The 27779-nt window shown below is 42.0% G+C and overlaps 1 protein-coding gene across 1 annotated transcript; it reads left to right on the top strand.

Annotated features, from left to right (window-relative positions):
- Window positions 1-41: 41 nt before the first annotated feature.
- Window positions 42-13383, top strand: sbk1 (SH3 domain binding kinase 1). The gene is made up of 4 exons (XM_086303314.1): window positions 42-732; window positions 7277-7518; window positions 8224-8426; window positions 8854-13383. The coding sequence occupies exons 1-4, from the start codon at window positions 695-697 to the stop codon at window positions 9676-9678; spliced, it is 1308 nt and encodes a 435-aa protein (XP_086159440.1). The 5' UTR covers window positions 42-694; the 3' UTR covers window positions 9679-13383.
- Window positions 13384-27779: the final 14396 nt, after the last annotated feature.

Genomic DNA, 27779 nt, shown 5'->3' with positions numbered 1-27779 from the left:
TAGTTTGCCGGAGGGGTGGAGACGGCGAACAATGAAGAAACTGACTGGTAGGACCTGCACAGGAGAAACGTCTGAGACACCCCCTCCCCTCCCCTACACCCACTGTCCAACTCTAGAGCGAAAGACAGTACGGACTGACCGGCCGTCAGTAACAGCGGGGCCGCTGGGCTGAGTTCAGAGAGGAGCGCAGGAAACACGCAAACGCGTCCGTGCGTGCAGAGCGGAGCTGCGCTGAGGTTCCTGCGTGGATGCGAATGAATGGGTTCGCCTCTGAGTGTGTATGTGTGTGTGGTGCTGAACTGGGTCATGCGGACCGCTGGAGGAGCGAAAGATAAACACGCACCCTCCTCATCCTTCTCCTCGTCCTCATCCTCCCGCTGCACGGCAGGTTCAGATGGTGGGCGCACAGAGGAGGGATCCCAGCATGTGTCCCCATCTCAGCACTGAGCATCAGATGCTGCTTTGATTCCACCCGCCTCCAAAGAAAGTCTCAAACTGAAGAGCATCTCCAGAAAACAGGGGGGCAGCAGGCTGCCCGCTGTGAAACTGCGAAGGCTTTAAGGTGTTTTTGTTGTTGTTGTTGTTTTTTAAGAACTCTGTGGCGTTTCTGAGTGATCGATAATAACGAGGAGAACCGGATCAAACGGATCGGCGCTGAGCAGAGCAGAGCGCAGAGGCTCTGCTCGCCGAGCGGATGCAGGACCATGGAGGAGAGAGACAGGTCGCCAGCAGGTGAGTGAGTAACACCTCACATGCACCCCGAGGTGCCTGAAACCGGGTCAGCCTGCATGATGCATGACACTGCAAATGAGAGAGGAAGGAAAGAAACAGCTGAAGTAGAAAATCTTTATTTTTCCTTTTAGTGTCCCAATTTTTATTTGCGATACTTTAAATGTAATAAAACGCTCTTGCAATTAAAATCTGGTGCTCCCCACTCTGAGCGACTTTCAACTTTGACCCACTCACAACATATCCGTGCATGAATAATACAGGAGCACATAAAAATATCCCGGTGTCAGCACTTATTATACAGCACAGCAGCTTTATCTTTTCCCCACCACCAGGCTATGAGTCATTCTAACTGGTATTAATGGTTGAGAAAAGACCCGATCTGTGTTTTCATCCACATTATTTGTGATACCTGCATATATCACCCCCCCCCCCCCCCCCCTCCTTGTTTTTGTTATTCAGTCCGCACTGTGGATGTGAGGGCATCCTGGTCTTTAATGGCCCTTTCAGACTTTGTCCAGAGCAGACAGGTGATATCTCATCCCTAATGCTGTCTAATGCATTTAAATGAGAAGCTGACTTGAAAATCCCATAAAAAGCACAAGCTGGAGGCTGGTAATGGACTCTAACTGAAACACAACAGCAGCCAACGGTTGTATATAAAGGAGCTGCAGTGGCTGACATTTCTTTCTGCTTTGGCAGATTTATTAAATTTTTTCTGGTGAAGTAGGAGACGCACATTATTGACCTGAACGGTGTGAAAACAAAACACCCCAGAGATGATGTGATCTTAAAGTTGGGCTCTACGCTTTCAGCTGAAATTCTTAACTGTTTATGACAGAAAAAGCAGCGTGAAGTTACCCAAAATGTTCCAAACAAACCCTGCAGAACTTCTCCAGCTTCCACAGATAGCTACAGTAGGCTATAATGGGCAATAACCAGCTCCAGCTCCTACTAAACCCATCTCCGCCCATTGACACCCACGTGCACGTGACTAATACGCCGTCTTTAACAAAGTTTTGCCCGATTTAGATCTCTTTATCAAAAGATCCCATTTAAGCAGGCATGGTTTGCCTGTGCAGTGGCTGTCACGGTAAAACATGGCTGCCCAGAGGACACAAAGAATGCAAATGGTTTGTCAATTAAAATGCATAGAAGACACGAAGCTCTTTACTCCCCTTGCTCAGATGTCTGGCCCCTGCTGGGTATAAAAAATACACAAACAAAACAATTACGTGCAGATTACATCCTAGAACATCTAATGACACCCAATTAGTGTACATATTGTGACACATGTGCTTGTGTTTTCTCTGTTGGCTTCTTTTCCTTCTTCGTCCTGTGCGAATAACACTGTATAGACTCTGTTATTTAAGGCCTTTTTTCAGTTTGCGTTAATATGGCGTTATTCTAGTAACTGGTCAGTCAATTCTTGAATTGTGTCTGTTCTTGTCTTCAGCTTCAGATTTAAACGAATAATCTGTCACCGATGTATTTAGAGAGAGATAAAGCAGAGTTAGTGAATGCAGCCTGAGCAATCAGCATTAGTAATTGTGCTTAGAGGCTATTGTGTTTGTGCAAGATAACAAAGCACCATATACTGTTAGCTTGCCTTGAAGTAGAGGTTGTTTTTTTTCAGGGTTGGGGGAGAAAAAAAAAAAGCAACATGCTCCTTAACGGAGCTGTTACATCATTTATCTACACCCCCGTTTAAACCCCATTTTACCGAGCTCAAATTAAAGTCACATTCCCCCATCTTTGTGACATCACAGGGACACGAGCTGTGTGGTTACTGAGGAGGCAATGCTTCAGTTCTCTCACTGGATTTCCACACCATCTCTCTCTCATTCTCATCATTTTGGTTACTGGATTGTGAGGCTGTAAGAGAGTGAGGGTAGCTTACAGCTTCTCCCATAGGCAGCTTATTGCACCGCTGACAGACATCACAGTGAGGGTGACGTTGATTTTTGATTGGCGTTTATAATCAGATGTTTACAAGTTCTTATACCTCAGACCTTAATCGTAAACTACAATAATGATAGCTGCTATTCTTAAGGTTGTTTTTTTTTTCATATTTTTTGCCCTTTTATGTCACAGATAGGCCTTGGTTGTCGTCTTTGAACGACATGTCCTTTGCAGTGTCACCCCTCACAGCTAACCACCGCTCTCAGTCCTTGTTAGGGAAGGTTTAACCTTGGGTTATCCCATACAGAGTCTTTGGTCTTTCCAGCAGGAGGCAGCTTTTGTTCCAGGCTGTGTGACATACAGCAGAGGGAGGGAGGGATGATGGGGGAAAGAGGGCAGAAGCGAGGCAAGCCAGGAGCAGGTTACGGCAGGCTCGGTCCCAGCAGGGGTTCGTCCATATGGGCAGCTGTGCAGGGCTGAGAGCAGGTGATTTGTCAAAGTGAGCGTCTGCAGTCTGTGGATACTGGTTCACCTATCACAGCACAGCAGGACGGAGGCACTAAACCCACCAACTCACTGGGCATGAAGTTTTGTTTTGCTGACGAAGGAGATTCAGCTTCTTTTTTTTAAAAATTCTGGGCAAAGAACAGAGTGTCCTCCCTGCAAGTGGCTGTCAGGAGGAAGCAATTTAGTTTAGATTGAATGATCAGTGTTTTTATTCTGCCCACCTATAGCGAGACAAGAAGGAAGGAAATGCAGACAGACAGACCAACAGATACTGTACATGTTGTTCGCTGCGTGCAGTTGCTTTTTTTCCCAGACAGACAGCATTAGTCACGTCGCGTTTCACTCGCTGGTTTCACTTTGACCCACAGGCGAGGCACGTTGGGCATTTTGACAGTAAATTGGACACAAGAGATCAGTCCTCACCCATAATGACTCTTCTGCCGAGAGCCAAGCAACTAGTCCATTAGTAACACAGAGAGGTAAAGCTGCAATCTATTTATTTCTTTCATTAGCCCCTTGTTTACATTTTCAGCAATAGACAAAAGAGATGAAGGAGAGGAGGGAGGAAGCAGGGACGGACTTAAAAGCACAAACTCTGTGTGTGTGTGTGTGCGTGTGTGTGTGTGTAAAGCTGCTGGATTTGTTTCCGCTTTCCATAATATATACGCTTTATGCACATTAACATATTAATTGGAGATTGATTAATACATTTTCATCTTAAAAAATATTATTATTATTATATATAATCTATTATGTTTAGTTATATCGATTTATATCTGAATCGTACCTTCATAAAGTCTTCATGTCCTGATCAAAGTCAGGCCACAGTTCATTGCAGCTGTGCCGTTCACACTCATCACACCAGGAGATCCAGTAGCTCACTGAATACACAATAATTCTCCCTAATGAGCCCCATGTTAATGTGACAGATAGGATTTGTCTGCTTCCGAGCTCTGATTTCTTATGGTAATGAATTGTTGACATTATTACAGTTTATCTTTGGAGGACAAATCGCTCCGTTAAGAGTCTCCAGACATCTCTGTGAAGCTGCACTTGAAGAAGCAAACGCTGAAATGCTCAGATCAACACGAACAGAACGTTTGCCCTGTTGACCTGCTGGCGTACCCTGTGTGCACGGTGACACTAAACACAAACGCAGGCAGAGGATGGAGTTCAGTTTTGCAGGGATTTAACCTAATATGAAATTTGTCACTCCGTCTGAGTAGAGATGTCTGCTTTCCTGCTTGTGTGACGGTGCTCAAAGTGCCATAAAATATATTTGAAAAGCTCTCCAGCAGTGTTTATCAATGTCAGGAGCTGCGACTTGGATACTCCAAGAAAAAAAAATTGCCTGCATCTACCTGTGTGTGACACCTTAGCTGAGCTGTAATGTTAGCTAGCTGCACTTCCTTTGGGATGACTGGTAAGATTTAAGACCTACTGAAGGTACTATATGAGAGCTAAAAGCTAAAATCAAAGGATCACCCCAGTAGGATTTATTCTCCGTACACTATTATTGCACACAGGAGAGACTTCAGTCTAATCTGATGCAGTGGGCCTACAGATGGACTAACAGTGCCAACCCTGGCTTTTAGGGCTACACCCTCTGAGCATTTGACAGTGGAAGAAAAAGCTAGGAGCATCTGTCACAGGGTTCAACTATGTTTGTCTCCAGCTAGAACAAAAGGTGAACAGCTCCCTTTTTAAGCTTGGATGAGGAAACACGAAATGTCAGTCCATCGCTGTGGTGATAATGAAGTAAAACAGTAAGAAGGGGAAACAGCTTGTTATAGTGCATTATCTCCCAAACAGAATAAGAATAAATCTGGAAAACAGATTGTTTCTTTCTTATACATAAAAAAAATCATTAGTTTTTTGCAGTTGTTTTTAGGCCTCTCACAAAACGGAAACACAAATATGAGAAGAAGCAGCCAATCTAGGGAGCTGTTTTATTTTGATTGAAATGAATAAGACTGGCTCCAAAAATCCCCAGATATGCAAATTAGTCTCGAGCCCAATCTTCATCTGTATGTGGAGCATGTGCGCGTTACCTTGTCTGTGGCCGCCTGAGAGGACGAGGAGGGAGCAGAGGGCGGCGGGGCAGATCAGTAGGTCGGGCACAAACGCTGAGTCGTGCTGAGGCTGACAGCTGCTCCCTCTCAGAGGTAGGAACACAAAGAGCCTTTAATAGAGTGTCACTGTGGGACTGATACACCTGCCTCCCCTCCCAGACACTCGCGTGCAAACACTCACATGGAAAAAAACACACAGCCCCACACCTCACCTCCACCTTCACTGCACTGCCTTTTTCCTGTTGTTCACATTTACAACATCTCTGCAGGGTGCAGTTGGGGGGGCATCTTCCAACCATCCACCGTCGCATTTTTAGGCCTCTTAATTCACTACTGCAAAGGGAAATGCAGGGTGGGGGAAGATGTCTTTGTGGGAGCTGCTGAGTAACGCGATTATGGATCCATGCTGAAATGCTCCACATTCGGCCTGTGGAGCTGACTGGAAGGTGCCGGTAAACAAGCCCCGATCGAGGGCTGTGGGGGCCACGCGGGGTGGGCGGTCAGAGGAAATGTTCTGTGTTGTGTATCACCAAACCCGGACTGCACTCTGATCTGGAAGTCATCGCCTCGTGTGTCGACTCGCTGAAGGCTACATGCGGCGAGGACGCTCAGCACGAGATGGCTACAATATTCATAGCTTCTTATATAACCATCTCCACGGTTATGATAAAATCAAGAAACAAGTGTTATCTGCACAGTACATGGGGTACACAGGGCACTCGTTCTATTTGCAGTCTTGTTTTTTTTTTTCTTCTTCTTCTTTTTAGAAAGGGTGTTGAGCCAAGAACACAAAGCTGCAAATGGCTGTATCTTATTTTAGGCTTCACTGTCTAATAGCTATATTTATCACATTCTACCCACAAGAGCAGCACCAACCAAATGCCTCGAAAATATACCCCATGCCATATTTTCAGCTGAACATCTAGTACTGTGCAATAAGTCAGAGTCCTTTTTTTTTTGTTTCTCACCAAAGGTGTACCAAAATGTTAATGGAAACACAGAGTTGATGCTCTTTATTCTGAGCCTGGTTTTAAAGCAGCGGCGCTGAGAAACCAGGCTCCAGGGGAAAAAAGAACAAAGAGCAAGGCAGCTGGCTTTGAATGACGGATGAAAAAGGCCATCAGCAAAAATTGTTTGTGCTGATTTGGTTCCTACTAGTGTTTGTGTGCGTGTGTGTGTGTGCTCACTGTGCATGATTGGATGATTAAATTTGATTGTGTGTGTCGGGAGGAGAGACTGAGACAATGGATGGGATCATTAGGGTGTTCTGCTTCATTTCACCAAAAGCTCAATTTTGTGTACTTTATTTGATAGCTTCGGTTTTCTTTCACTTTCCTTTGATTCGCTCAACCTTGTAACCAATACGCGTGCATCCACTCATCCCTGATATTTAATTTGTTACCAGCGATGTGTGTCTGAACACTCAATTAAACCGCCTATATTTTTTTAAATTCTCGCAGGATCGCATTGACCTATTTCAAACTTAGCGCTTTTGAAAAGCGGCCAAAACTTTGCCGTTGCAGTCATTTATTCCTCACTTTGAGCAGTTTGACAGAAATGCTCAGGGCGACTGTGGCGCAAAAGTAAGATGTGTTGTCGAGGCGAAGCTAATTACTTATACGGACGACGATCAGTTCAGAGCCGTCTCAGATAGGCATGCATGTCGTACCAGCATGTTTACACCTTAAAGCTGTCAGCCCTCTCGATATGTTTCCTTTTCCTTCTACCTGTTGTTATTGATTTTCCCATTGCTGTCTGCCAGTAAGTGCTGTCTGAGTACAGCCACATTTGATAGCTGGACAGAGTGATCCAGAGAGACAGCAGGAAGTACGACACATTTACTGAAAGTTTTCCCCCTGTAGATGCCTTCCCTGCATTGATTGTATGGAAATTAAGGTCCATTAAGGCGTTCCTGATTTAACCATCCCCTGGGATGGGCGGTCTAGATGGGTAATGCATGGATGTGACACTCAAGAAGGATAAACACGTGCAGTATAGCACATGTATAAAGTGCTAGGCATCATCATAGTAATCTGATTCTAATCGGATTTCTCCTCTCCCATCAGTCTGCCCCACAGCGTCAAGGCGAGCCTGTCTCTTTCTCCGTCTGGACCGGGGCGGGTGGGCAGCGGCGGAGGCTCCCCTACGTCAAAAATGGGCTACTGCGGAGGGGTGCCCGTGGAGGATATGCAGGCCCTGGCCATCACTTCTCTATCAGCCGCAGACGTAGCCAAACAGTACGAGCACATCCGCGAGCTGGGGAAGGGCACCTACGGGAAGGTGGACCTGGTGGTGCACAGGACGCAGGGTGAGTTGGTGCAAAAGCTCTTCCAGCCGCCATTCCCGTCTCCAAACTAATCAAGCGTAAAAACTGAAATTTAGGATAGCAGATTGTTATAATCTCAGCATCTACGGTGTGCCAGCGGGCCTCACAGTTGAGCATAACCACTTAAGGCTGATCAGCACGCCGCAAAGTCTCGAGGCACTTTGCTGGGAATTAATTTTGGCAGAGTTAGAAGGGTTGGTTGAGGATTTCTCAGGTTTAGTTTTTAATCTTTTGTTGTAAGAAACCCAAGATTAGAGAGTTGGCTCAGTATAAGCGCAGTATAAGGGAGTGTTTAAAGCGGCGTGGAGCAGAATGACAATGTGTCGGAGATTTATCGAGCTGTGCGAGCATTAACGAGATCCTCCAGCTGTGATTGTGAACAGCTGGTTATGTGTGTGACGGAGGTGAGTTTCATTCACCGTGCACCGTTTGCGTAAATGATGAATGAACACAGCAGCTGTCACAAAGAAAGGGTTGAGTAGTCAGAAATCTTTCTAGTCGCCGAGAGTATCGGGAAATAGTTCCAAATTCACATTAAGTGCTTTTTGGGTAACACATGGACAGTGTTGGACAGCAAAATGTTGGCAGTACTTATGTGAGACACAGGTTTAGTACACCAGAGCTTAACTGTGTTTGTGTGCTCTCTGTGTTAATGTGTGATTTTGTTTTTTTCATTTATTTATTTAGGCACCAAAATGGCCCTGAAGTTTGTTACCAAGAACAAGACAAAGCTGAAAAGTTTCCTGCGGGAATACAGCCTAACAGGCTCACTTAGCTGCAGTCCTTTTATCATCAAAGTCCTGGACGTGCTTTTTGAAACGGAGGACAGCTACGTGTTTGGACAAGAGTATGCCCCCGCCGGGGACCTTTTCGACATCATACCCCCACAGGTAACGCCATCATTCATCCTTCCACCAATCACCGGCCTCACAGTCAGCCTGAGCTGCTCCAATCAGTCATGATGTTCAGTCACGGCAGTTTTAACAAGCTCTCTTGGGGTAGGAGCCTCGTCTTTGTCCCGGTTTCCTCTCTGTGCAAAGCGTTTCACTTTCCTTTAGTGCTATTCCGGCTGATGTGCAGGGAATGCTCGACTTCAAGGTTCTTCTGAAGACTCATTAAAAATGGCTGGACCGGGACTTAGAACTGAGGTTCTGCGTGTTTCAGTTTTTCTTTATATAACATCGATGTTTTATTGGTACTGTATTCTCACCATAAGGCTCTTTTCTCTGTGTCACCTCTCACCTCCTCCATGTAATGTACCCGTCAGATTGTATTAATCGACGTTGCCTGATTTTCTTTTCTGTATGTGTCTCTTAGGTGGGTCTTCCAGAAGAAATGGTCAAACGCTGCATGCAGCAGCTGGGGTTGGCCCTGGACTTTATGCACAGTAAAAACCTGGTGCACCGCGACGTCAAACCCGAGAACGTGCTCCTGTTTGACCGCGAGTGCCGCCGCATCAAGCTGGCTGACTTTGGTATGACCCGACGTGTGGGCTGCCGTGTGAAACGGGTGAGTGGCACCATCCCCTACACGGCTCCGGAGGTTTGCCGCGCTAACCGGTCAGAGGGTTTTTTGGTGACCACCAGCCTGGATGTGTGGGCGTTTGGCGTGCTGGTGTTCTGTATGCTGACGGGCAACTTCCCCTGGGAGGCAGCTATGCCCGCCGACGCCTTCTACGAGGAGTTCCGACGCTGGCAGAAAGCGGGGTGTCCCGTGGGAACTTACCCGTCTCAGTGGCGCCGCTTCACCGACGATGCTCTGCGCATGTTTCAGAGGCTGCTCGCCGCTGAGCCGGAAAAACGCTGCGGCGTCAAGGATGTCTTCTGTTTTGTCAAGTACGAGCTGGTCAGCGAGCTCAGGCGCAGAGCGTCTTGTCGAGCCAAGAGAGGTGAGAGGTCAAGCTCTGGAGTGTGCACCGGCAGCTGCACCTCTTCGACGTCCACTTCTTCGCGTTCCTCCCACAGACACCCCGAGCCTTCCACGCCTCCGGGAACATCCTGCCTGCGCCCGGCTCCCCTCAAAAGGAGCGTCCTCTCCGACCCGTTGTCTCCCAGAGAGGAGTCCGGACAGCACCAGTCTCCGGGAAGAGACAAGAACAAAAGCCAGATGGTGATGGCGACGGCCATAGAAATCTGTGTGTGATCACACTAGCGCTAGCACTGGAGACTAGAGGGCTTTTCACAGTAATAACAAGCTGTGAAGAGGTGTTAATAACTAGCACAGAGAGCCCAGTGAAAAAGGAGAATTTAGACATGAAAGAGAAGCTCAGGATCCAATCCCAAGCAGTGGAAATGGACATCATCAGTCAGTGATGCACACTGGGACAGCTTATCACTGACATTCAATACTATTCAGCTTTTGATTTGTGACCAAAGACTGCTTCCCAAGCTGAGAAGCCGTGTTTAAGAGTCTGTTGTCACTCCTCAAGGCAGCTCATTATTGCCACCCTAACATTTGTGCTCTCCTGCCCATACACTGTGGTGGTGCTTATGATATTATATTTAGATTTACTTCGTGTCTCTTTACTTTAGTGTTTATTTATGTCCAGGAGATCCCCCAAATTCTTCTGAACAGGCGACCTTTTCAGACGGAAGCTTGTTATCAGAAGGCAATCTACGCAATTACATTCAACTGCCATTTCTCGGACTTCCTGCAAACTTCCAGTGGATAAAACTCATAGATGTTTTCAAGATAAAGTTTTACAAAGATAAAAATGAAAAAAAAAATGTAGCAGTCTGTATGAAGCATCTTTTCATGTAGGTGTCTAGACTGAGAGGCAGACTCTCAGCGAAAAGGCATCAGCTCAGGACACTTCAGTGGGTCACTTCCTGTTTTATTATTAACGTGAATCCTTTTGAGTGGCTGGAAGACACATCTGCCACATCTTGAACTGCTCTCAGTGAGATTCATTTCCAATTAAACGCAACTGAATGCAGGGATTGTGCATTTTCTGAGTGAAAATGGAGGAGGAACACAGGAGGCGAGGAGGAGAAAAGGCTTTTTATTGTTTCTTTTCTACCAGCCGTGTGCGTTTTTGGACGTGTATGTGTGTTTCGGAGGAATACAACAACAGGAAAAAAAGCACAAGATTTTTTTGTAAATGAACTCTTGGAGAAAAGGTCGATATTGTACATAATTTGATAGGAGGGCACCGTAATATCAGGTAGTTCAATGATGTAGCTGTATTAATTTTCTACAACAGGAAAGGGTTTTACGGTTACTGCCGGGGTCAATGCATCATATGTAGCATCAAAACATGACAGAGTGTAGAGTCTATCATTAAAAAAATAGATGTGCTATGTAGAAATATCACTTTCTCTATCATCGTAGCAGCTGCTGGTCCCCTTTTTCGTTTTTCTTCTTTGACTGTTTTGGGTTTTAATTTGACTGGGTCTTAACCCTGGCCAGACACACAAATTAATTAATTCCTGCCATGTCCTTTCACCCCAGCCTAATCACGGGCAACACACATTCCCTGCATAAAAAAAAATATCATTATGCTTCCTGTTTGTCAATTGCAGCAGCAGACTGTCTTAATTTGATCAGTTAAGGCTAACGAGAGCCCCTGTGCAGGTCGACACCTTGCAATTGTTACTCGGTATATGTCGCCGCAGCCCCTCTATTACTTAAACATTGTCTGGAAGGATGACCTAAGTCTCAGCCATTAACAATGAGCGAGCTGTTGATTGTTCCCGACCGGAGCAGAGCCCCGGCTTCAGCTTCCATCGAGATACTGCTTATTAGGAATGCATCTAACCGGAGCAGTGTGTTCTACGCTTCACTGCGTGCTAATTACCTTTTTTTTTTTTCTCTCTGCTTGAACTGCTTCACTCTTATGTCAGTCAGGTGTGTGTGTCCACCTCAGCTTTGTGCGAATGTGTTCTCGTTTCATGTAACGACTCCTCTTGTGACAGCTCATCACCTCTGTCCCTGTACTGTCGGTACCAGCGCTCCTCAGGTTTAATAGCTTCTGCCCGCTTCTCGAAGACTAATTGAGCTCCAGTGAACAAAAAAGAAAAGAGAAAAAAGTGCTCATCCACAGCTCCTCATGACAATGATTTAGCTCAGTGAGTCCCAACCTTGAGTTCATGAACCCTGGCTACTTCTGCGGTAGTCACAGGGTACATAGAAATATTAGGTGAAGAAGCTGAAGAGGACTGAGAAGTAAATGGCAACCAAACAGAATGTATAAATTATCACCAGATTATCATTGATATAGTAGCTCATCCGGCCCATGACCCATCACAAATCATGCACTAAATTAATCTGCTGGTTGTGTTTCACACACTATGAATTAAAATAATCTGAAAAGTCAAGGAGGCTCACGATTAATCGTATCCTGGACAAAATCTGGCCACTACTCTAGGAGGAGTCGCAATTCCTACTAAACTGGATAAGTGACTGTCAAACAACAATTGTTAATTTAGTCTTGAGCACAATTTGGGTTAAAACACATCAGTGTACAAGTTTAACTATAACCTGACCAATACTTTAAGAGGAGTAGTAATTTTGGTTAATTATGGAGGGCCTGGGGGATTACATAAGCTCAGTGGTTCTTGGGCCAGATAAGCTAAAAATAGAAAAGTAAATGATTAAAATAGATTGTTTAAATAGCTAATGGATGAATTATTAGTTAAGAGAACTAAAAAAAGACAAAAATATGTTGCCAAGTATATTGGATAACAATTTATCAGTTAGCTAATGAATACAGCAGCTAGCAAGATTACAACAAAAAAGTACCTTCTAAAAAAAATTACTAAAAACTGTGTATGATGGATGTGGTTATTGCTACATCACCTCCTGGTTGCTGAAGTCCTTTTTGAAGCCTCGAGTTGAGCTGCTGTCATCTTGGTTGCAAAGTAACAGATGCGACTTGTGATTGCCGGGTCGCTAGCTAATGAGTTTTTGATTTCACGGCAAACTTAATCTTCATTTTGAAACATAGTATGAGGAAGATTTACAAAACAGACTTAATTTTTTGTTCAGCATAAACCAAAGTAAATGATGGAGTCCCTTAACTCAGCAGGTAAATAGACTTCTACACGACTGGTAGCCTTTTTGCAGCCACGGCTAGCGCCACCTGCTGGTGTTCCGATAAAATGCAGGGTTTTAGAAGCTGTGCCAATTTTTTAAACTGTCAATGCTAAAATTGTTACTAGCAGTTATATTGTTAGATAACAGCACTGAGTATCAACTGGAATAGCATAATAAAAGTATAATTCACAGTTGAATCTGTTAGCTAAAAGTAGCAACAAAATTGTTACCTAAACATAATGGATAATTTGTGAAACTGGTAGATAATAGCATTTAAATCATTTTGCTAAAAGTAGTAAACAAGTAGCAAATGAATGTACTGAAATGTAGGATTAAAGTACGACGATAGTAGTAATGGATGGCCAAAATATCTAACTGACTAGCTGAGCGTACAGCAAGCTAAAGTTGTCCAGTTTCAGTTATTTCAGGTGAATACCTTTAAATATAAAAGCGGACTGATTTTGAAAGCTATGGATTTGAAGTGTTTTTCAGAGGCTATAGGATCACGTCATATGAAACAGGGTTGGGAACCACTGACTTAACTTATTGTACTGAATGACACATTTTCCTCCAGCAAATAATCAAAGCTGATGATGGTCCCTATCAGTTTCCTTGTCTCTTTCCATCTTTACTTGTGGTTCTGTAGAGTTGACCATATCAAGGCCTCTCAGAAGGATGTACTGTATACTGAGATGTTGGCTGCCTCAAAGAATTAATCAAAGGGTAATCCTAGAGTAGATGGTAGTGAAATGTGAATTAGCTCTGCCTTAGAACTTGTTGTTTACTCTATGTAGGATCTACATAAAAGAAAAAGACAGGGATTAGACTGACCTTCAGTGTGCATTAGGAAATGTAAAGTAGTAGTCTAACTTAATACAGCATAACACCGAGTAAGGTGTATTGCAAAGTTCAACATGGCATTACGGTGCGTAAACTGGGGCGAATTACAGATGTGAGCAGCTGCTGCTTTGTTTTAAATCAGAGCCATTAGCATCATCAAACTGCTATCTATTGTTCTAATGTGTACTGTTGTTTCTCATGGACTGTTATGACAGGAATTGTCAAGTTTAATGATGAGGTGTCAAAATCTATCGAGTTTTATTTTAGCTCTAGAGAGAGTAGCCTTCGTCTTAGCCTGTTTTTTGTTTTTTTGTTGAAAAATCGTAGAAGCTCATGTAAATACTGTATGTACTGTGTCTTTAACAAAATTTAAAAAGGAATATACAAAATGTTAATATATGTTGAAATAAATTTATGCACCACATGCAATGGCTGCTGGATATTTCTGAGGGTAATTTAAAATACTGTGGGATTTTTTTTTCTGTCACTGCAGGCAAAGCTTATTCACCGCAGTTTTGTGTTGTCCCAAGACCATTAGATGAAGGTCAGCTACAATCATGTGATTTCCCAAGGCTCTGGCTTTCGTCTGGTTTGCCAGCGAGCCCCCAGACTACTTGAATATGCTGACTTCATTCTGAAAAAGCTCAATTAACACATCTGTAGATAGGAGCTATCTACGGCCCTCAAAGAGCAAGTGAGTTCAAGGACGGTTAGAATATGAAGATGGGAACCATTATCAGCCCACCAGCCGTCCATGCTGCATCTCAACTGTTGTCAGAGTGGAGGAGATGGCTCAAGTTGTTATCAGGCTGACTTTAGACAGTGGGGTGGCATATCTGCCACAGAGTGAAGCTAATCACTTCAGACACTGCAAGAAAAAGGAAAGGTCAGCCTTGGCACACTGGGCCTGTGTAGTAGGGGGAAGGTTGTCCTTTGTGATGGCCTATTATCCACCTGTAAAAGGCTACAGCCGCCCTAGTGGTGGTGTGGTAATTGTGTTACCTGCAACAGTCAAACTGACTCAAAGTTGAAGAATGTAATGTACAAGACAGGACATTATCCCTCACAGCGACCTGCCGGGCTTTCTGAGGACATGCACTTTTTCATTATTAGCTGTCTCCACAACAATCTGAGAGGCTAAATACCAAAAGCATTTTTTTCTTTCCAGATTATTCCTTAACTGTAGCCTTTTTAAAGACTGCCAGCTAAACTAAATTGAATCCCAGGGCTGGAGATGGCTGGATGTTAAGCCTTCAGTAGATAGTTCACAAAGGAAAGCGATCTTCCCTGGATGCAGCTGTCTCTGTGAGATCAAGTGTTAAATCCTCTTTGGTTATGCTTCCTCAGCGTGAGGGGCCTGTGCGGCTGACTGACAAGGAGACCATTCACAGATTCGTGTCAGAATACTGGATCTCAACCACTAACTACCAGGTTTCACCTCCTCTATACACCGCTCAAGCAGACGTGGCAAGATTTCAAAGTGTTGGCAGCTTTATGTTATCACAGCGTGAAATGGTTCTCAGAAAAAAAGAGGCTGGCAGAACCTTGCAGTTTCATTGAATCAAAGCGCTGGACAGGTGCACTTGCAGCATGTATACCAGGTGCAGCTGAATGGCTTAACATAAAAAAAGAAAACACGGCACAAGTTAATCCTAAAAGTTGCATGTGGGTGGATGCAACTAGATTGCTGACCTGTCCAGGTTGTACCATCTATCGCTCAAAGTGAGCAGATTGATCCAAATATCGATTCTATCGATATTATTCTATTTCCCCCCCCCAAAAAATTATTTATTTAACAAAATTCAGTGGCCTACATACTGAACTTAGAGAGTAGAAAAAGTGTACTATCAATATTTGGATTGATCCCATCACCTCTACTGCTGTACCCTACTGTAAACCTCATAGGTTAAAGCATTGGTATACCTATATTTACTTGGTATTGGATCATACCAAAATCTGGAGTATTGCACGGCACTACCTCTTGCCCCGTGACAGCTGAGATGGGACAGTGACTTATAGTGCTTGGTTTCAAAAAAGATAAACAATTGTGCAGACAGAGGCTTTAGGTACAAAGAATAATTACTCTCTGCTTCAGCTGTTAAATTTTTACATAAGCCACCATTTCCTTCAATTCAGCTGTTTGCAAACAAGTACAGGAGAAGCACTCTGCATATTAAATGCATAGTAAACAATGAGGGGAGGTATTCTGTTTTTTTAGTTTTCCATATTGAAGGCTGCAGAGTAGTATTGTTTTCTTCTCATTTTAACACCACGAGGAACACACTGTACAGAGCTGAACCTCCCGTATCTCCTCAGCATCCTGCCTCTGCACCTTACAGACGATTCACTTTGAAACTGTCAGCTGCACCGCTACCTATTCCTTTCGTCCCGTGATGCATTTTGCAAAACAGCCACGGGCATCGCACCGGAGAAGCAGCTGTAGATTTGAAAGTCGGAAAACTCTGATTGTGATAGTGATCTCAGCAGGGGTTGAGCGCGAAGGGATGATACCCACTCCCTCAGATCTACACTCAAACATGATGTGGAAATAGTGTCTGATCACAGCAGGATGAAAAAGGACAGCGGAGGAAAAGAATGTCAGAGTGCAGAGAAGACAGAGAGCTACAAGCAGGAAGAGATGTGTCAAGTGTGTGAGGAAAAAAAAAAAAGGAAATGTGTTTGTGTGCTAGAGGACAAAGTGGAGTTTCCGCCCAATAATATAAAGCGTAACCACCACTTTTATCTTAAATTTGTCAGATGTTTTTGGATATTTCCATTTGTGAGTATGGTTTGTGCTTTGATTGCAGTGTGCTACTAAATTTTGTTTGTGCCAGACATAAATTCTCAGTGTGTGGTCGTCTGCCACCATTGCTATAGCAACTGAGATGATCCCGTTTTAGAAGAGCTCTGAAATTGTCTCCTTGTTTTAGAAACCCGCAGCACATTTCTTCTTGTGGAGGTGCTGCGAACACTTAAGGCGCTTTTCATTGTGTATTTTTATCTCGGTTTATCATACTGAAAAATCTTGTTTATTTATGTTAGTGTATTGTCTCCCACTCAGATGGATCGTTAAGCTGGAGGGCTTCTGCTGGTGCTGCATTTTCCCATATACACAACTAGCTTCCTTGGTGCAGGCAAGCATCCAATGCTGTCTCGGTATATCCTATACAGTATGTCGTGAATCAAATATCTCACAAACTTCTAAGGAAGTATGAAACATAATGAATCTAGTGACCCTTTGACTTTCCATCTAGATTTTAATCCGACTCTACCTCCTGATCTTCCCTCAGTGGCACTATCAGACTTAATCTAATTGAAAGGTTGCCATAAAATTAATCATCCATGCTCACCCCGAAGCTAAAAACATTGCACACTCTATCATCAGTTATTAAGTCTGCACGGCACCCTCAGATCTCCAAACACAACACAATCCATCACATTCTAACAGTCAGATTGCAATTTGTGTTTGTTTAATAGCTTTTTAGATTCATCTTACATGCACTGTGGAAGTCTAATACAATGTAATTTAATTAAATCCTAAAATAAACACAGCTCAAAATCAAAGGGCAGAAAAGTTGCACAACAGCTGGTGTTTATGTGAGCCCAGGGACAAACCACGGTAAGATGTAAACATAATGATAAGAAGGCTGGTGTGTTCAATGAAATCATCACGTGAAGTGCTCACATCTGGGCCCAGATGGCCACAAATTGTCTGAATTCAAATATTGCCACTCATTAATGAGTCCTGTTTTTTTTTTTTAAACATTCCACTTTGTCGAAGAACCTCATAAGCTGCATATTTTCATTCATATTCATGCTGTCAACTCTCAGGGCAGAAATTCTCCCTGCATTTTGAAGCCTGAATGTGTACTGTCAGTTGCCACGAGACCTGAGTGTGCCACCCACCAACATCTGTCATCTTCCACGCTTCGATTCTTCCATCTCTTCACACCCAGCCCAGAGGATAAATACCACCACGCATGCTTACAACGGAGAAATTTACTGTTAGTTTTATGAATATCAGGCAATCACACTTATAAAACTTTAAGTTCAAAAATGCCTCCAGACTTTTGCCTCCCTCACCTCTACTTTGAGAAGCAGTAATCATAAGTTTTGTGACATTTTATTTCTATAATGCCTGTTATTATGAATAAACTGGAAAAAAGTGGTACGATTGTCATAATAATAAGACTATACAGGTTCTCAGTCATTCAGGTCATGGTAGTCTAAGGAGCTTGGAAAGAATTTCTTTAAGTTTTGTGAAGACGTTTCACCATCTCTCATCCGAGAAGCTTCTTCAGTTCAAAAACCGAATGGTGTCTCCCATAGTGGGGGTTGTCCCTTAAGAGGGTTGTGAGGTCCATGTATGCTTACTGTGAATGACCATCTTAAACAGAGGGGGTGGTCTTGCGTCAGGTGACCTCAATGGGTCACGTGATAGGGTGAGGCAAGGTCTCAATGGTTTTACCTGAAACCTCTGGTGATAATGACACATGCCTTTTTTCACACTTTGGGCCATGTGATGATGCACGGGATTAATAGTGAGTCAGTGACCTTCTTAAGGAATAACCCCCACTAGGATTTATATGCACGGGACTCTCCATCATTTGGTCTTAGAACCAAAGAAGCTTCTCGGATGAGAGGTGCAATGTCTTCCAGAAACTTAGAGAAGTCCAGTCGCTTTCTTTCTATGCTCCCTAGAATAATAATAAGACCTTAAATAATGCATGATTAATTCCAGGTTTCAGAATATTGCCTGAAAGTCACATAAATGTTAATAAATGACTTAATTGTGAATGGACCTCGGGGGTCCAGATGAATTCTACTGATGCACTTCAACTATAAGTTACACTAATTCATACAATTTGGTAATGAAAATCTAAAACACCCATTATTGCAGGGCGAGCTCAGTTTCATTATTTGGTTCAAAGTACCTTAGTGAGTTTCCAGCAATTATAGTGAGCAGCTTGACTGAAGAGGACACTGAGTGGATGGGTCGACCCAGACTTTGGGAATTCCCCTTCATGACTCTTTGAAACTAAAAGGAGGTTATGTCAGCTTGTGTAGCAAGATTTAAAACATGACCCTACTTGAAAATTAACATATGTGTTGAGGATATTTGGCACTCACAGTCACCACAGCACAGTTCTCACTTTTAAGTTGTGCTATATTCCTCTTAATTAAAAGCCTTTGCAGGCAATTAGGTGCTAATTCACCTCTTAGAAGCACCCTATTCATTGTAGCTGGATGATGGATGTAAACTGCATATCTAGGTGCTTGCTGCCATATTTTGCATACAGTGCAGGTATTGCCACTTTGGGAATGTAACTGTGCAAGGGAATAACCTATCACTACTTCCCTAAAGCATTTGTTACCCACTGTGTTTAACGAGCACATATCTTTGGCCCATTGGAATGTGATTGCATTGGTTTCAGTGAGTTGGATGGATATGCTGATGTGCCATACAGGTTCACTGTCACAGATGCTTCCTGTTAGCAATCATTAATTTGTGTTTCTTGGCTTCCATTCAATAATTATGTTGCAGTTTGTAGTGTGTTTCAATGTGGTTGAATAAATTGAGTTGCTTTGCAGTGTAGGCACATAGCCGGGCGATCATGGCTCAAGAGTTGGGAGTTTGCCTTGTAATCGGAAGGTTGCCGGTTCGAGCCCCGGCTTGGACAGTCTTGTGTCCAAGTCTTGTCCTTGGGCAAGACACTTCACCTGTTGCCTGCTGGTGGTGGTCAGAGAGCCTGGTGGCGCCAGTGTCCGGCAGCCTCGCCTCTGTCAGTGCGCCCCAGGGTGGCTGTGGCTACAACGTAGCTTGCCATCACCAGTGTGTGAATGGGTGGATGACTGGATGTGTAAAGCACTTTGGGGTCCTTAGGGACTAGTAAAGCGCTATACAAATACAGGCCATTTACATAGCTCTCTTTCCATATGATTTCTTCTTGGTTAACATCACCTACCCTAAATCTACAGTACTTCTAAACAACAGATGATTATCTGCTTTGAGGGAGAACCACCTTCTACTGAATTTTGTTGTACATCTAATTTAATGTCTGGTTCTTCCTCCAGATTAATATAGGGACTGCTGTGATTAAGGTAATGCAGGTAAGGGCAGGTGTTGATTTAGGGAGTGCTTGATTTAATTTGATTTTATTTTTTGTGAAGCATGCTATTTCAAGATCATTTGATCATATCTATTTAATTGTGCACTGGCAACCTCAAGATTGAGTTTAAAATTTGATCAGTTCTGCAGTGCTAATTAGCAGCATAGCGTTTTAAGCTGCTCATATGTAAAAGTACTAATGTGCTTGGTTAGGACTTGTTTTAAAGAAATAATAGTTGTTTTTGAGGAAAAACCGCTGATTTTTCTGACCAAAGAGATTGATGAGAAGATTGATGCTACTCTTGCTAAATATAAGGTTACAGCTAACCTGTTAGCTTAGCTTATCCTATCTTAGCTTAGCTCGACAACCAAGCCGAGTAGCCTGACTGAAGTTAACGGTTCAGCTTCTTTGTTTTACATAGCTGTTTGCATCCATGGAGCTGAATCACTGCAATTTTTCTGGATTTAGTCACAGACTGAAACCCCCCAGTTATCCTTAGAAGACCACTTATATGAAGAAAATAAAACTTCCAGTTCCTGTTAGCATTACTATACTCTCTACCACATATTTCTTTTGCAAGTATGAGAACACGCTCTATTGTTTCACATAATCATAATTTCCTATAGTATAGAGGTACTGTTAAGGTAGCTGACATATTATTAGTCTTGTCTCTTTTCTACTGCTTCCCTTTGTCTGCTGAGCCCAGTATTAATGTTAGCTTTTATTAATTAGATTCCACACAGCTACCTTTAGCCTCTGATATAGAGAATTTGATATTAATATCTACTTTCTCACTTTGTCTCTCCTTTTTTAGCAGTTTGCATGGCCAGCCTTTTTCTCTTATTATTGCCTATATGAACCCACATTAATATATTAGCATTACCTCATATAAGCTCTGATATTATGATGTGAGACTGATTTAAAGTTGCCCAGTGCACAAACAGTGTCACTGTTTACCAGTGCTTTGCTTCCCCGACTTTGTTTCATCCCCCCTAAAGCCAGTAAAATTACATATAGCTCTAGTGTGGCTTATATTTTTAGAAGGTCTGATTTAAATGATTTGTATTGCTGAGCCTGTGGCATTGTTACTTGATGCTTTGATCTGTCATGATAGACTGAATATATTTTCTATATCTGCTCTCATGTAAAATAAGACTTATTCCCTAAGTAAGTAACATTTATTTATAAAGTGCTATTTGCAGTGACTTTAAATTGATGTTGTCCGTACACTTTACACAGTTATAGCATTCCCATACTTCCTATGCATGGCGCTCAGTCCCTTCTCTAGGAAAAACATGACTTTTTTGTTCTCAATATTAAAAACCACAGGTTTTTAATACTGTTTTTTTAAAGGGATAATGTCTCCACGACCTTGCAGATGCAATCATTAATTGACTAACTGCTGTTTTTTCTGTTATCTGTTGGCAGTCTTACAGACTCAGTACATCATCCAAGAGTGTGGACCAGGATTTTGATGGATATGTCGGTGTCTTAACCAAATGTCAGAACATATTTATTAATGACTTCAGAATTTTAAACTGTAAAAGTATAATGTTAGAGAATTAAAAGAAGAGCTCATTTTCTCAAAGAGTTTGTTTTCATAGGTGGTGCTTGTAAGATAGAGAAGTTAAAAAAAGGGGGTCGGTGGCGTTATCGTATTTTTCTGTCTTTGCCAGCTTTTACTATTTTTCAAAAGGGTGGATTGAGAGTGTAGGTGGAAAACCCTCTATGTCCAGCTTTTGATACGTTCATTTTAATTACAATTATAAGTTTATTAGTTGTTGAATTAAACATTTTACTTTCAAAAATTTAACTTAAGCCTGACCATTGAATTTTAACAAACCTTCTGCTGCTAAACTCACTTGTGCACTTGTTTTTCAGAAACCTTCTAGCTCTCTATAGTGCGCCATAGGAAAGGGGTTACAAAATCACAATAGGTATAATTGGAAACAATACAAATGTTCAAAATCAAGATAAATAGAAACATGACATAATAACTGCAACATACACTTTGCTAAGATAAATAAGTTATGAAACTTGTGAAAAATTTATGATATAAATGATATATCAAAATAAATATATAATATATAATATTTAGTTACATTATATATTTATATAATATTTATAAATATTTTATAATATTTAGGTGTTACTTGTGGTCCCTGTCCGTTTGCCCTCATGTTTTTTTGGTTTTTTTTTTTTTTAATCTAAGTCTGTTTCCCCCCCCCCCCTGTTTTACTTTGATAGTCCCTCGTCTTGTGTCCATTGTTTTCAGTTTTGCTTCCCGTGGTTCATTAGTTGGATTCTGTTCAGCTGTGTTTCCCGGGTGTCTCCATTCAGTTTCCCCCTGTTCTTTGTTAACATATAGTCTCATGTTGGGTGCTGTCTTGTGTGTTTCTTAGTTTCCACGTTCCTGGTTTTATCTGTGACTGAGAATTTAGTATTTTTTAGTTTTTGATTATTAGCAATAAAGCTTCCCTTTAGTCTCCAGAGTCCTGCATTTGGGTCCATTTAAATATAAGTATAAGTGATGTCACAGCGACATATTAAGCCTTTTTATCATCACCATTCTTGATCTTTAGAAACAAGATGTGACAAGAGAGGGGTGAACATCACTGTGAAACTGCATTCTTATTGGCTAAGGACACGTGGGTGGCAAGTTGTCAGCCAATGAGCATACCTTGGATCCTTGGATCCTCCTTTTTGACTCATATAATAATTATAATCGAAAATTCCTTAAGAAAGTGTTTGCAGAGGTGGTCACAGAACAAAAGAGCCAAGGAATGTTTTCCCATTGACTTCTATATAAACAGAAAAACCAGGGGTGGTGCACTGGTGGCCATTAAATAGAATGGAGGCTTAAGGCACTTAAATATTGGCTTCAGCTTTCAGACCTGGGAGCCACATTAGTGTCTTTTACTGTTTATGCACAGCACTGTGAGATACTTCATGACATTTGCCGTTTTGATTTCATACATCAGGCAAGCAGCAGCACAGAATTTCTAGTGGCAGCCATCTGATAGCAATCACTTTGAACCACTAGAACCAGCTGCTTCTCATACTCACAGCTAAGTTTGTGTTTTGGAATTGCATTCTTGCCATCTGTCAAAGGGTGACAATAGCGTGCCATCAAGGGACTATGTCCTTCATAAGCCACCCAATCAACATGCATTAGCAGAATGCAAGATTTTATGGGCTGTGCCAGTAATTGTGTTAACATTTCAATTTTACAGATTGGTCTTAGTTATTAAAATTTCTTGAATGCAAGAAATCTCTGCTGGTTGCCCAGTAGGAAGGTTTTATTTTGTTATTTTGGTCTTTAGGAACTATCAAGGCAAATTGCTACAGAAAGTTTATTTACTAAAGATCATAATATTCCTTCGAATATTACTGCTCTGAACTTTATTGACATTGAAATTACCTGGGATATTTGTTTACTAAATTGATTTAAACTCCTTTGGAGGGATTTTTCTTTTGTAATATTGAAGTTTTATTTATTTAAATTCCTCAGCCACTCAGTATTTTTGTTTATTAATCAACAAGGGAAAAGCAAAGTCCATGGTTCGTCTTGGGAGGTGATATGGAGATAGACATGCTGAAACAAAACACAATTATTAATCACAACCAACATATTTTTTTCCTCTTGCCTGTAAACAGCAGTGCTCCCTTTTGGATTGTGGCAGCAATCATGTACATGTCATTGCCAGCTTGTAAATTGCAAAGACCCCGGGGATGCTGTTCAAGCGCTTCTCATAATCAGTGTCGTTACTTTCAATTATCTGCTAATGAGTTTCTGTAATAAGTGGGGAAACAAGAGGTGCAGCTGTGACAGAGGAATTACAGCTACCGGCTCTGTAAAGATGATTCATGTTCACCGCAAACTCGCTGACAGAGGAAGGCAGCAAAATCAGCATTGCAAGGTGGACATGGGAGATGATTTCCTGCATTGTCTTGAATGCAACATTTTAATAGTTCCTTATTTGGGTAAGACGAGCAAAGATAATTTTCTTCTCTGAGATCACAAACAGAACAGTGCAATGCTCTCCTTTCTTTCAGGAAGCCGTAAGCTGCCCACCTAATAGCCGTGACATTTAACAACCAACCAACAATATCGTAGGAAACAGCTCCCATCAATGCTTTCGTTTACAGCCCTGCTCGGTGAGCACCCTCCAGTCAGCATGTGTGTGAAGGGTATTTAAGACACCTGCTGGGGCATAGATTTTATATTATTGACAAAACAGCCTGTCCCGTCACTAAGTCCCCTCACTCCACGCCGCGATTAAAGAACCAGCCTCGGTCCTTTCATCCATTGCAGTTCTTTGTTTTGTTACTTTTCTTTTCTTTTGTAATGTCGATAAATCAGTTTTATTTGGAGCCACAACGCCGTCTTTTGTAGCAACGACCGTTTACTTTGTGTCAAGTGAGGCCCTTCAGCAGTTTAGACTCACAGGCAGTAGATTACATAAGGAGTGGGTGAAACTGAGATACCCTCACTTTTAGCTGCAAATCTGGGAGAAACTAAATTATAACTAAATTATGCATTACTTAATTAAAAAACAAGCAAGAAACAAATTGTATTCTATTAGTATATTATTCTTTCAGCTGTTTTTCTTCTTCTTGAGTAACAAACATCTGCTTGTTTTAGTTTTTCTCGTGTTATGTTTTCTTCTTTTTAACCTGCAGGCAAAATGTGGTCTTATGAAAATGTATTTATTTCATATTATTGGATGGGAGTGGGTGGAAGATGACACCAAGAAGAGTTATGGACAAACACTTACAGCTTGCACTTGACTTCTGAGCACCTACGTGATTGACATCTGTAGATATGACATCTGTACATATTGACATATGTATTGAATGTGTATTTTAACTTATTTTTTTAACCTGAAGTGTCCAGTATGCAAAACAGGCTTTTCTACAAATAGCACACATTTTCTTTACCTTAGTCTTTGTGCTGTCTGAAGCTGCAGTGATCTCAGACCACACAGGAGGTTAGCGATTTCAATTTGTTTTGTTGGCCTCCTTCTTTTATAACTGTCAGCTACAGTATACCCTGTCACTAGAGGGTTGAGCCTATACAGTAGTGGCTTGCTGTAGTAGGGTGGAGACAAAGCAATGCTTCCTGCCACCCCACACAACCACACAACCACACAACAAACATCAGTCACGTTATAAAAGTGCAACCAACCATTTTAAATTGTATTTACTTTGTGGGCTTTATAAGCAATTAAAAAGAATCAGTTTAGCAGTGCTTCCAGATGCTTTTATTTGGTTTATGTTTACATAAAAAAATGTTTATCCGATATGGATCCTCAAAGTGTCTGTCATGCATACATAAGCATGCTTTAAGAATGAGCCTCCAAATAAACGAGGTACTGGAAACAAAATATAACTGAAAACAAGACATTGGTTGGTCTGTCACAACAATGTAAGTTGTGGTTTCAGTCTGGAAAATCATTTGAAAATTGTCTTGCTCACCAATATAGTATTAACAAAGGGGCTGGCTCCAACGTGGAGGCCCATGTTAAAATGCTTTAAAGCAGGGGTGCTTTAAAGCATTTAAAAGCATCTTTATGGTACAATAGAAAAGTGGTGTAACACAGCTGACCACGGTATGATATCCTTTCTTACAACTTGTCTGCAAACACTCCAACTACTCTGCTTGTGGTAGTGAAGCTATGAAAACACAACACCGGATAGGGAGAGTGTTTGGCTTTAATGTGTTGGCTGCAGTGCTGAACATTATATCAGTGAGTAACCTTGTGATGTGGAGGGATCACCTCAGATGTTCTTTTCACTGAACTTTGCTTCGTTTTCAGCGTCGTTTTCTTGCCACATTCTTGCATTTGTCTCTGTCCATCGGGGACCCTCATGTTAACTTTTATTGAGGGAAAGAAAGTTAACCCTCATCCTCTTTCTTCACTGCGCTAATGTGTTTATATTATCTTAACTATAGCTCTGTAGGTAGCCACCAGCTAAAACCATAATAAGCCTGCTAGCCAAATTTCAATAACCACAAAAACATTGCTGTTGTTTAGTTTTCTGACATTTAGAAATCCCTCAGTCAGAACATGGTATAGCATCTTAACTTTCAAGCTAACTTCCTGCTAACTCTGTTCAGCCTTGTAAATCCTTGTTTTCATGGATGCTGAATGTTAAACTTTATTTGATCCGATACCGATACCAATACCAGCGCTGGTATTGATACTGTCAACTTCCACCTCTGGTGTTAGGGCCATTAATTTTGACTGACAGGAGTCCTTCCAGGCAGCTGTAGCATTTCAGTGTCTGCTAGCCCTCACCTTGGCTAACTGGACCTGAACCGGTCTTCTCTGGAACTGGACCTCTTCCCAGTAGTGCCTTTTGTAGCATTTATCAGTCATTATTAAGCCATAATTTGCATATGTCTTTCTCTGTGTACTGCTCTCATACAGTTCATGAATGTAGCTTCCTAGGGTTAGCTGGTGACTTAGCATGCGGTGACTTTTTGCTCCAAAAACAAAAAACTGAATGTTGGTAGACAAAACACTAAAGTTGAGGCTTCAAAATGCACATCCCAAAACCAACTGGTGACATCCTTTATACTGTCTCCACCACTGGAAGATTTTTGAAACTTTGTGCCTCGCTGCACTGACAGATAAAGTCAGTGCCTGAGCTTTTTCTCACCTGAGCACCCTTGGCATTGCCATCAGCCATGGAGGCACCTAAGAGGTTCTGGGAGTACAAAATTACTACACAACTACTACAAAGGTCTGTAAGTACAGTTGAGTTACTTTGCGACACACATACATAAAATCATTAGCTAGATTAGAAATGAGGATTTAAATTTAATAAATATATCAATATTAATAGTCATGTTTTGTATCAGGTAAGGGGAGTATTTTCTTTTAATTCTTCCAGTACTAGTACTCTATTTATTCAGTGCTCAGTGGTATAATGAAGTGTTTAAAATCACACAGCAACAGAAAACAATCCATAATACATGATATTATGATTTGCTCCACCACTGCATCCACTGGTTGCTGCACTGACTGAGCGAGGAGGCAGGCAGAGATATAGGCTGAAAATAGAAATGAACTGAAAATCTTAGACATATGTAACACGAGTCGAGACCCGAGTGAGTCATACTGCGCACCCCTGTGAATGAAATGAAGAAGTGAATCACGGTCACCGCTTATACTACCGACAGCGCCCGGCTCTGGATTTCTTATCACAAACTGTGAGCCCGTTCTCATTTCTGTAAAGCAGAGACAAAGTTTGATTGGGGTGCAAAACACACAGCGCTGTTTTCCAAGAGGTGATTAAAACGTGTTCCACGCAGACTGAAGTGGTTGCTTTGCATCTGGTGTAAATACACACGCCTATGTTGCCAGGGTAATCTCGAATAATCAGCGTGGCTGGTAACAGGATATGACTGGATGCATGTTGTTTGTCATTAAAACGGCTGAGGAGAGAAACAGCTTTTATGAAGCAAACAGGAAGCCCACTGAGAGAGCCATCCACTCCTTGTCAAAGATAATACATCATGAAAAAAGATGAGATGCTTTGAAAACTAGCAGCTTTGAGGTCTTTTTTTCTTTCTTTTTTGGATTTGACTCCGGGAGTGCCAATCTGAGTGCTTTGAGTTTGCAAAAGAAAAGTGATTCACTCTTCTCAAAGCAGAGGAAGACAGAAACAACAGCTCTGTCTCATTAATTGCACTAACGCCCCAAAATACAAGGCAGCACAGATTGCCTCATTAATTATCCCATTGTATATAATGCAATTAGGGTAGTTCTACTCGCTCTTCAGTTTTAACACATCATTAAAGCGAGTCAGGGGTCTGCTAACGATGAGGTCACGGGGGAAAAGGGTCAAGATCACTGCAAACTCATTTCACAGAGACATTAAACAAAAAATAACTAAAAACTCAAAGGTAAAGAGAGAAAGTGACTGCTGCACGCAGAGCGGCAGATTTATTGTGTTTGCTAGAAAAATGCCCCTCTCTCCTTGTCATATCTGTTATATTCACACTGAGGCTGAAAAGCAATTTTTCTTCCCCTTTTTTCGAACGTGTTGAGAAAAGCCTCGGACGCTGTTGCTACAATTGATTTGGAAAGACATCAATAATTTGGGTAAGAGTGAAGCGAGTTCTTGGAAGGAGGAGGAATATCAGTCTTCAACACAAAGAAATCATACCTAGGAAAGTGAGAGGGTGTTCAGTTAATTACTTCGCTTCACGTACAGCGTCAGGAAAGAATAATAGAAAGAAAGCGAATG

The sequence above is a fragment of the Aulonocara sp. 'chitande type north' Nkhata Bay genome, linkage group LG8 (assembly GCF_057382095.1).
Source record: "Aulonocara sp. 'chitande type north' Nkhata Bay isolate Kocher_YH1m ecotype deep benthic linkage group LG8, A_spYH_male_GT1.1, whole genome shotgun sequence".
Lineage (NCBI taxonomy): Eukaryota > Metazoa > Chordata > Actinopteri > Cichliformes > Cichlidae > Aulonocara > Aulonocara sp. 'chitande type north' Nkhata Bay.
Note: the sequence above shows the minus strand (reverse complement) of the source record. Positions and strands in the feature narration are given on the sequence as shown.